Raw genomic sequence first — 11,483 nt, forward strand, 5'->3', positions numbered from 1 at the left:
GCTGTGACATGGGCAGTATCAGTTCATAGTTGTGCCCAATCTGTTGCACATAATTGAATATGCAGAGCTGTAACAGGAACCAAAGTTATAGAACATGTTGCCTTAACAGAGAATGCGATTGTGTTCATGGTACTATAATTGAGGCTTGGATAGTCAGTGTACACATGCGCACTTACTAACATTTTAACGCTGGAGTAAGGTCAATGTTGAATTATGTAATGATGTCAGCTCATTTGAAAGATTAAATCTGTTATGGACACTAGAGAGTCAAAAACTTGCATATTTCTAATTCATTTTTGAATTGTTTATCAAATTACAGATTCGAAATGTCACCTAAAAAGTAAATCATTTGAAATAAATGAGCCAATTGAAATAACACATTTGCATTTACACACTCATTACTGAGGATACTGCTTCCCAACACACCCAGCTTTGGAGAGATCTGCTTTCATGAATGCTACTTGATTTTTTTTTTTTATAGACTTCTTTTTGCATCAAACGGTCCGCTCTTGGGTTGAATTTGCTGGGGCGCCCAGTCCTGGACAAATTGGCAGCCATTTGTTATCTACGCCACTCGTAGATGATTTTCCTCACAGTGAGATGATTTATTTCAAATAATTTGGAGATTTCTTAAATCATCTGCCAGACTCAGAGGCAAAAACAACCAACATTTCTGAAGGAAAGAAGGTTCTTTAGATCTTGGCATGATGATACCACACACTTTAATACCAAAGAGAACACCAGAAGTTGAAATAAGACCAGTCCCACCTGCTACTCACTAATAAGTCTCTAATCATTGGCACCTAATCAGGAGTACTTAATTTGAAGGTCTGAGAAATGTAGGAGTGCTCTCACTTTTTCATCCTTTTCATTCATTATATTATGAAACAGCAAAATGTAAATTGTATATGTAATTTGTTTGATTATATCACTTTTGTCTGTAGACACTGTTTCAAAGAAGATTTAAGTGTTTTGTTTATACAAACCTGTCTAAAAAAAAGTTTCCATGGGATGTAGTTATATGTACTCATGACTGTATGTCAGCTAACATGCTAACTTACAGTACAATAGCCTCATGTCATTCACATCCATTAACTGAGAGCAGCTTGGGTAAACACATTTTGACACTGACAAGATATCATGAGTAAGAGGTAATCACAGATAAATATTATTCCCTGCCACCTTTAATACATTTTATATTAGTTGATACACAAAACCGCTCTTAGAAAAGTCACAGAAGGATTTTAAAATGTTTAAAATCCAGTTCTGATATATAAAAACAGGATTTAGTTGATAGAAGCTGGAACTTTCTAAAGTTAAACATCTCTCATCTTTCCAACACCCCACACCATGTTTAAGTTATGGCTGTTGAGTGTAAATGAGATCCAGTTGACTTGAGCCGAGCAGAATATTTCTCATCAGTTTTCAGCACGCTGGCTGAAGCTTCACAGATCCTGGCCCTTTACATTAAAGCGAGTCCGCCGTGTGAAAAGCATCTCTGAATGCATCGCATGTGTGTGGATGTGAGCAGGGGGTCTTGGTTCTGTGTACCGGACTGAGAGCTGTGACAAACTCAGGATTATGACACAGGCTTTTATTTGAACGCACCAAAACCAGGCACAAATGAGCTAAGTCAGTCACACTTCACGTGGCAGCAAGCAAAGCAGCCTCACTCCTCTTCTTCCCACCCAGTTCCTCCCTTCCTTTCTTTCCTCTCTTACTTTCATCCACTTTTAATGTGTGACACTTTGATACTGAACATCCTATTTCCCGTGTTCTGGTCGGTTGGCTTTACATGCAGATGGGCTGGTAATTTGCATAGATTCAAAGGTCTCCCTTCTCTCCTGATGCTTTCTGACAACGGAGTGTCTATTCATCCTCTGTGTTAAGCATCCCTCTTAGGACATCGCCTGAATTGCTGTCTCATGGTGCTTCAAGTCTCGTTTTACACCGCAAGAACTGCTGAGGAATTGGATTAAGAACATATTCCTTTAGAGAGAAGCATCAGAGTCACGGAGGCAGGCTCGCATCTCAACATCTGATGGATGGTTCACTCCGATATCAAAGCTTTTCACATGTTTTTGTACAAAGTCACACCAAATGTGATTTTAAGTCATGCTGAGTCCATATCACACACTGTTGGCTGTGTGGATTCTGTTATAAGTCAGTCCCACCTGGGAGATATGAAGAGAAACACTGGAGTGTATTGAGAGAGGAACAAGATTAGCTTCTTATCCTCACATCACCTTAAGTGGCTGCTCTGATCATACTTCCACAAGCTGACCTAAAATCTGTCTTTGGAGAAGCACTTAAGTTTAAATATGCACAATGTTATTGGAAAACAATGGAACAAAGAGGACAGCGGTAACAAACTTTGGAAATTTTGTATCCCTGCCTCTGTTTTGTGCCTTCGGGACTTGAACAGTTATAAAATTAAACCAGTTGAGAGGAAAAGGAAATTGCCCTTCGGTGAAACTGTTAACATATCATAGCCATCTAAAATGAGTCAATGGGGCCCGAAGTGGACACAACTTCTTTCCAAGTGGTCAGAACCAAAAAAGACTGGCACTGCTGCTTGGTTAATATTTTCATGTGTTCTTTAAATCTGAAACTGAAAAGTAAATCATAGCTGTCAGATGAATGTAGTCAACGCCAAATCCCCATATCGCCCTCTAAAATGTAAAAATAGAGCAACATAAACTACAAATACCCAAGTAAAATATATGACTACAGAAGGCTACTTGAGTAAAAGTACTTAGTTACTTCACACAATTGATTTAAGATTATATCTAAATCTCAAAGTAACACATTGTAGGCAGACATATCACCACGGACACATTATAACAACATTTAACCAGAGTTACAATAAACACAAACAAAACCTATTTAAAAGTCAGAAATGCTACAGCCACACATATAATCTGCAAGAAGGTAAACGTTGGAGTCGTGTGACCCACCAGAAATAGATTCTAAGGCTAAAACATCATTTTGTTCCTCACAAAAATCATTCCAGACAATGTCCCGGTGTGTTTATCACAGCACCAAAACACACACATTACATTTCTGCTGCGATTATGAAGCCTCTGTTCATTGCCTCTTTTATTACTGTTATTATTAATAAATCAAGCAAGCCGCGCAGCCCGGACAGATAAGTTAGGAGGTATGGCGGACGGCCTAGAAGTGGTAATTGCTGGTGTAACAGTGTGTGCAGCCCCGCGGTGGCCTCGTAAGCGACCCGCTTTATTAGATCGGCCGGTATCGATCCGCGCTGCAGCGGCGTTGACTAATCTCCAGGCGGGGAGAGGGGAGAGCGCGGATCGATGAGCCTGGATTCAATCATGTCTGGAAACAGAGAAGGTAATTTATTGTAATCACGGCTGCTAAATGGAAAACGTGAGAACAACGCGCCCGTGAGGTGCGCGAGGAGAACTACAACATGTAGGGTTAACGATTTCCAGAGAAGACAGGCTGGAGAGATGCTCAGAGGGAGATGCTCAGTGAAACACGCTGTAGCCTGAAACTCTGGATATTCAGTGTGAGACAGATTAATAAAGATGAGCCTGCTGGGTGACCTTCAGTAGTGTTTCTACGCTGGTACACACTGACTTTCTAAAACCTAATTTTCTCACCAATATGAAAAATAAAACCTTTTCACATTATTTACTAATACATTTTGATAGAGGCTTGCTTTCAGAGTAGATTATTGTTATTGGATTTAGAAATAAGACAAATGGATCCATGAAGAAGATAAGCCAAGAGCTATATTGACTCCCCTGCCGCTTGCCATCTGTATGCCAGAGCCCTCTTAAAGTAACATGACAGCAGAAGATGATACAGACTGATGTTTTATTTAACAGTGCACATAGCCATTACTTTAGACTCACATATACACTGCTCAAAAAAATAAAGGGAACACTTAAACAACACATCCTAGATCTCAATGAATGAAATATTCCAGTTGAAAATCTTTATTCATTACATAGTGGAATGTGTTGAGAACAAAATAACATAAGAATGATCAATGGAAATGGAAATCAAAATCATTATCCCATGGAGGTCTGGAATCAGAATCATACTCAAAATAAAAGTGGAAAAATCAGATCACAGGCTGATTCAACTTCTGTGGAAATTCCTCAAGACAAGTCAAAATGAGGCTCAGTAGTGTGTGTGGCCTCCACGTGCCTGTATGCACTCCCTACAACGCCTGGGCATGCTCCTGATGAGACCACGGATGTTCTCCTGAGGGATCTCCTCCCAGACCTGGACTGTGCGGCCCTCCAAAGAAATGCCTCCCCAGACCATCGCTGACCCACCGCCGAACCGGTCACGCTGGAGGATGTTGCAGGCAGCAGAACGTTCTCCACGGCGTCTCCAGACTCTGTCACGTCTGTCACATGTGCTCAGTGTGAACCTGCTCTCATCCATGCACAGGGCGCCGATGGAGAAGCTGCCAATGTTGGTGTTCTCTGGCAAATGCCGATCGCCCTGCACGGTGTTGGGCTGTAAGCACAGGCCCCACTTGTGGACGTCGGGCCCTCGTACCACCCTCATGGAGTCTGTTTCTGACAGTTTGAGCAGAAACATGCACATTAGTGGCCTGCTGGAGGTCATTTTGTAGGGCTTTGGCAGCGCTCCTCCTGTTCCTCCTTGCACAAAGGAGCAGATAGCGGTCCTGCTGATGGGTTGTTGTCCTCCTACGGCCCCCTCCACGTCTCCTGGTGTACTGGCCTCATGTCTCGTTCCATCCACCGACGCCACGTCGCACCACAGACTGTCCAGGAGTTGACTGATGCTTTGATCCAGGTCTGGGAGGAGATCCCTCAGGAGAACATCCGTGGTCTCATCAGGAGCATGTCCAGGCGTTGTAGGGAGTGCATACAGGCACGTGGAGGCCACACACACTACTGAGACTCATTTTGACTTGTCTTGAGGAATTTCCACAGAAGTTGGATCAGCCTGTGATCTGATTTTTCCACTTTTATCAAGTATGATTCTGAATCCAGACCTTCATGGGATAATGATTTTGATTTCCATTGATCATTCTTATGTTATTTTGTTCTCAACACATTCCACTATGTAATGAATAAAGATTTTCAACTGGAATATTTCAGTCATTGAGATCTAGGATGTGTTGTTTAAGTGTTCCCTTTATTTTATTTGAGCACACATTACAAACAAACACATACATACACGTGTTCTTTGAAAGCCTATTCTGCAGTAAGTCTTTTGGATATATTCACAAAAAAACTTCAAAAAAATGTCTTTGTTATGAGTTAAATTTGCATGTTTCTGAGGAAAAAAAAAAAGATGGCTCCTTGAGAAAAAGGTGGTGTAATAAGAAGGGAGAGGACATCATGCACGGGAGTTTCGCTCCTCTTCTTCATTCTCCAGGAGGTGGGCTGGCTTGTACCGCGTCACGCCCCTCCCATCCACCATCTGGAGGGCCGTGTTTCGACAGGTGTTGTCCATACTGCCGAGTGAAGTGTACCTGCAGGTCGACAGAGGAATTCAAGGCCAAAAGTTCTGCTGTTATGTTGTTCATACCTGAATAAACCAATGTTAATGAAAATGAAAAGAGAGGATGAACATATTCTTACCCTTTATCATAGAGAATACAGTAGGGCACATATAATGTCCTCAAGAACGACCAGATGTCATGATACGTCCAGTCCTGTCGAGTGGTAGAAAACATCTCATTTAACTGGTCTGCAATTGACTCCTACTTTAATGTAGGGTGACTCATCCTCAGTGAGTCCTCTTATATGTACTCATGATGAAGGGCTATATAAATGTATCTTGAATTGAGGTGAACTGTTGAATGTACCTGTGCCTCCCGTGCTTGTGTTGCACTGTTACAGCTGTCGCAGAACTACCGCTGACATTTATAAATACATTTAAAAATGAAAAAGAATCTGATAAAGCAGGTGACACTGCGTCTCTATGCACTTCTGTTATTCCGTCGGACTAAACAGATGAAAGAGCAACATGTCAAAAGCTGTGATGAAATCCTCTACAGTGTAATGCAATTCAGCACAAAAGCCACGCAATTACTTCGATTCTGTGACGCTTTTCATCTTAAATATTCACCATGAGATGTTGACTTGTATTCCCATTCTGTGTTGGTGCTGCATTAGAAAACATTATATTGTACATGTGCACAGGGAAAATATTAGGTACAGCATATTGTCATTTAAAGCTTTACAAATAAAATGCTGCTAGTAAAATAACGTTGGACTGCATTTAGCCGTGCAGGTGTTACGATTACACCATAAACATCTGCTTTAAGAAACTTAAGTCATGATGACAAATAACATTAAGTGTAACAGGGGAAACTGCTCTTCCGGGCAAGAGCAGCGAAAACAGATTTGCATTACCAGTAAATAGAAAAGCAGTTTCTCCTACAGCAATATATACTTTATACTGTAATTAAAAAAAAAATGGGGATACTTAAGGACTACTCTTTTTTTTATTGTACTAAATGTTTGCAATAAAAGTAAAGGGAAGTAAATGTCAAGTATCCAACTGTCCAAAAGACACTAAAAAAAAATAGTGAATAAAATTTCTGGGCATTTCACCCTTATTTTGACATTTTGGAAAGACAGGAAATAAGGACATAGAGAGAGACAAATATCCCTCCGTTCCGAATTTGTTATTCTCATTCACTTCCATTCGCCCTCCAGAGCTCTGCATGTGCGTCTCTGAATATGTAACACGAGTGGCTCTTTGCTAAAGCAAATGTGGTATGTTTAAAAAAAAAAAAAAAAAAAAATAGAATGTACTCAACCCTCACACTAGCAAACGGAGTCAGATCAGGCTGTTGTGTAGCAGTGTGTGCAATTACTTTTTAAGTACAGAGTTGTTTCTCTGGGAAGACTAAATCAATTTATTTTTCAGTTATAAGTTTTGCTTTAAGCGTCTGGCCTTTTACAATTTCTAGATTTATTTCTTTGGTTTACTCGGTTGGGACAAAGATTTTAAATGCGTTTCGGGACATTAAACTGCATGAAGTCTACTGTTCTGTTGACTTCTTCCCTCAGGCCAAACCAAGGGTTTAAGGGTCTGCTGGTAGCAACTTCCCGCGCCCCTCTGGAGAATCGCAATGCCCTTCAACATGGCGGCAGAGATTCCCCTGAGGGCATGTAGGGAAGAATGAGAGTAGCTTTTCCCCCCAAAGTTGGAATGCAGAGTATGACAAGGGGTACGACAAGAAAAGGTCCCCAGAAAAATTGTTGCATCATGTTCATATGGCACCAAACACCCGTTTGAGAAACCAGTTATGTCCAGGTATTTTTCTGTTCACCGCAAATGAAGGCTCCTAGACCCTCTTTCATGATATGCTTTGTGGTTTGTACCATCTATATTAAAAAAAAAAAGAAGTAATATATGACATAAACACAACAACATAATATATGTGTCTGTGTAATTTGCTTGTCAGTCTCACTAGTAACGGGTTGACTCTCATGTAGTCTGGCCAGCCGGGGTCGGTGGGACACATGGGTGTAAGAGTTTGTGAGTAGGGGTCACTCCTTCTGGTCCCCATCAGGACGGCTCTCAGCCCCGGCTTCCTTTCCTGCACTTCGTTCAGTGCCTGCCGAATACTACCCTCCACGGAGAACAGCTCCAAGTCATATCTTTGGGAGACACATTGCCAAATAATGAGCTGTGGTGTTGGAAAGGATGAGGATACTAAGCAAAAAACGTTATTACACAATAACTTAGTAACCTTGGTAACATGGTAACAACCAACAAAGTCGAAAGTTATCAAACCATAACGCTGAAAGAAAATTTACTAAAATGTGTTTCTTATAAAAACATTAATTAAGGACAGACTGATATCTCACCTTTTTATTGTGTCCTGCAGAAATCTTTCCATTTCTGAAAATGGAGAGACAATTCGAATATACAGAGCTTTCACCTTGTCTTTACCATCTGGATATTGCCTGACAGTAGCAGGAAAAGAGAAGTGGGACATTAAAAACGGATGAATGACAGAGGCACAGAAAAAGATTCATGTCCCACAATCTGCACAGGTCAAGAAAAGTCCAAAAAGTAGTCATTCCTTCGCAAGATTTTCCTCGGTGTAGTTTCTGCTCATTTTCTTTTCCTACTTACTACTTGCTGAGAAATGTTACACCCCACTGTGCTCAAAGGGTATCATTGTGTTTTTAACTCAAATCCCCCTTCCATTTTTTTGTCTCTCAGGTCGTTTGTTTTGTCCCGATTACAACGACTCCCCGTCTTCTCCCCTCCTGTTACCGTTTCAGTGCGGCGAAGTAGAGATGGAGCAGCGCTGTACAGTCTTTGCCTCCGTTGAATCCGACGCAGATTTCCTCTGTAGAATACTGATCCAGTGCAGACTCTATTGTTTTCAGTGCAGACATAACTTTCTCACCCAGCGCTGTGCCTGTGGGAAGAAATCCAAAGTGTGAGGACGTTTTACAGTGAGTGTAGTCAAATTCTGTTCGACACCATATATATGATCTCTCATTTCTACGTCTAATTCAGAGTAAAAAATATCAGCGTGCGGATTGTTATATCTTAGTTATTGATGCGTCATTCTAATCTCTGCTCAGTCTCACACTGGTTATATTCTTTTTTATAATCCACTACGATTTTACAGCTATAATTACGTTAATATTTTTGCTTCCTTTATTGGTCCCAATGCATGTGTAAAGTGCAAATGTTCTCTGCAATAGTCACTTCATATTAAGATGACAAGGTTTAACCATCATCTTCCGCAACTCTCTGACGCACCGCTGTTGGCCAATGTGTACACCTCTGCGGTGGCGATGGACACAGGGTCTGTGACTAAGGGCACCACGCTGCCCTTGGGCAGCTCCTCCACCAGCTGGGCTTGGGCTTTTTCCACCTCCTCCTGGCTGTTTGAGTCCAGAACCAGCCTGACTCTGTGATAGTTGCTCAGCCAGTCAGGGTAGGAGCCCAGAGCCACCCGTCTGCCCCAGTCAGCCTGCAGTTTGGTCAGCACAGGTGCAATCTCGGTTTCATCTGCATCCACAAACACCTAAGGAAATGATGTTTGGTTAGCTCAGTGGCACTCTGAAAGCACAATATTTAGATGTCATCGTAAATAACAGGATGGGTCGTGGTGTTACCTCTCGAGCGTGAAACATGGTCCCTGAACTCGCAAACAGGTGCTTCAGTCCGTTGAAGGCCCTCTCCATCAAAGAAGGGATCCCAGGAAACACATACACATTGCGTACACTGACCTGAGAGAGGAAGGTGGATATCTCATACAGCAGGAATAGGTGTGGCTCAGTGCCTCAACATGCAGTGTTTCTATCTGTATTTTCAATTTTAGGTTCAACAGTAGATAACTACTGTACATCTACTGTACCATTAGGACTGGACAATATATTGATATGATATTGATATATTCATATGAGACTAGATATCGTCTTTCATTTTGGATATTATAATATCATGACATAGTATTAAGTGTTGTCTTTTCCTGGCTTTACAGTAAAGGGATGTGATTTTCTAAACTTAAAAAAACTGCTCTGGCAGTTCTCTTATTGTCTTTTTCCGCTTTGTTTATAGATCCACTTTTCCAATGATTATTTATCAAAAAATCTCACTGCAAATATTTTGTGGAAGCACCAATTATCATCCCTACAATATTGTCGCAATATGGGCATTTAAGTATTTGGTAAAAATATTGTGATGTTTGTTTTTGTCAGTATGGATTAGCCCTTTTGAGCATCAATCGTGTTACTACACTACAGTGGATTTTCTGGTAACTTGTTATTTTTAAGTCTACTTCTGTATCTTTTTTTTTTATTTTACTTAACAAACAACTTTTGTCTCCATAAATGTCATCAGGTTTGTGTCAGAGTATTTCCTGGATTCACTCTGGTGACATTTGAGAATATAAAGTTGTTTCTCAAGTAGAATAAAAAGATATATGGCTGCAGCCTCAAAAAGTTAGTTTGAATTTACAGACACATCGAGTAACAGCATGTAGTACCAAGAAGAGAATGAGAATATCAAGTAACAGAATAAATGTTGTTTGAAGTACAGTTACTTTAACAGCTCATTTCAAGTTCTGGATATGAACACGTCATATCGGGCATCTCTACTTAAAACATATTCAGAAAGCCCCAGACACATTAACCACCCTGTGTACTATAGTGTCCCTTAAAGAAGAAAAATGTCAATATGTAATGAATTTGGCAAACTGCAAGAAAGGTGTGAATACTTCTCGCGCCTGGTGTCTGTAAGTGTTCAGTTTCATTATTTTGCCCATCGTGAGGAGTGGTTTTTCACTCTTTCAGTCTGGTTAGGTACTGAAATTGTAATCTGTTTTCTGAAATAACCCCAGAAAAGGATAGAACAGACAGAACATTAAGAGAACTGAGGGAACATTATCCTGAAAGTTGTGTCCAATAAAGAATATTTGTATACCCCTGAAAGCCCAGTACAAAGTTAATACACAGCAGGGCCGGTATTTGAGGCTTCAGTTTTAAGGGTAAACGCAGTCATTCAGTTGAAGGTAATGATTCCTTATATGCTGTGTATCATTCGACATCATTTTGTTTCCTATAACAGTGTGAGAGAATTGAGCTGGTCCCTTCTGTCTTGAGTTCACTCACCAGCGGGTAGCGCAGCGGTTGTCCAGTCAGAGGGTCAGTTCCATAGTTGAGTTTGGCTGAGCGAGGCACCATGGCCAGCTTCATAGCAGCACTGTTTTTGTCCACCGCCCCAAAAAATTCTTCAACCAGCCGGGTGAGCTCAGGATGGAGATGCAACTCCTCCTCGAACGCCATGGCAATGCTCTCAAAGGTGACGTCGTCGTGAGTGGGGCCAATGCCCCCTGAGGTGATGAGGTGTGTATACTGAGGAGAAAGGAGGGCCACCTCTTTGGCGATGACCTCCTGTACATCTGGTATGACCGTTATGCGCTGCACAGACACTCCAAGGTTCCAAAGTGTGCGTGTCAGAAAGGCGCTGTTGGTGTCGACGGTGTGACCCTGAAAGAGATGCTCGGTTAGTTTCAGTCCAGTGTTTCCACCCTCACTTAGACATCACATTCAAGGACTTAAAAAAAACTCAGAGGTCTTGTTTGATGAAATTCAAGGACTGTGAGTGTATTTTGTGAGTGAAACATGACATTGGACAAAATCAAAGACCTCATAATGATCATGTCAAGTCAAGAAATAATGGTGAACTTTCCAGCTCTGCTGCCACATCAAATAATCATCACAGGGTTTTCCTGGGGTTATGAAATGTGGATCCGAGACTGGATAGCGATCCAGTGAGCAGAGGCATACTGATGAGGGTGTATATGTTAATAAAATCAAATATATTCAAGCTCATAAATCTATTAGAAACAAATGGTTAATTCGATTTCCTCAACCGTAGAAACCCTGAATGATTTTCAGTGGGGTAGTGTCAATTGCATAGATTTTAAAGGTCATACAAGGCACAAGTATCTACCAAAACTTAATCACCTTGAGTATTTCATC

At 41.1% G+C, this 11,483-nt stretch overlaps 1 protein-coding gene across 3 annotated transcripts in view; it reads right to left on the reverse strand.

The window, feature by feature from the left end:
* Positions 1-5,167: 5,167 nt before the first annotated feature.
* flad1 (flavin adenine dinucleotide synthetase 1) overlaps positions 5,168-11,483 on the reverse strand; it is a 7,973-nt gene continuing 1,657 nt past the window's right edge. For all 3 annotated transcript variants that reach the window (XM_069695931.1, XM_069695928.1, XM_069695930.1), the window contains 9 exons: positions 11,469-11,483; positions 10,611-10,988; positions 9,114-9,227; positions 8,755-9,022; positions 8,257-8,404; positions 7,842-7,940; positions 7,442-7,631; positions 5,598-5,671; positions 5,168-5,488 (listed from right to left, as the gene is read on the reverse strand). The exon at positions 11,469-11,483 is cut by the window's right edge and continues 154 nt beyond it. In XM_069695931.1, the coding sequence (XP_069552032.1) occupies positions 5,353-5,488; positions 5,598-5,671; positions 7,442-7,631; positions 7,842-7,940; positions 8,257-8,404; positions 8,755-9,022; positions 9,114-9,227; positions 10,611-10,988; positions 11,469-11,483 (1,422 nt within the window). In that variant the 3' untranslated portion in view covers positions 5,168-5,352. The remainder of the gene's footprint in view (positions 5,489-5,597; positions 5,672-7,441; positions 7,632-7,841; positions 7,941-8,256; positions 8,405-8,754; positions 9,023-9,113; positions 9,228-10,610; positions 10,989-11,468) is intronic.

The sequence above is a fragment of the Brachyistius frenatus genome, unplaced genomic scaffold (assembly GCF_029030835.1).
Source record: "Brachyistius frenatus isolate BFR_SWC_R1_liver_20210118 unplaced genomic scaffold, ASM2903083v1 Contig_20, whole genome shotgun sequence".
Lineage (NCBI taxonomy): Eukaryota > Metazoa > Chordata > Actinopteri > Embiotocidae > Brachyistius > Brachyistius frenatus.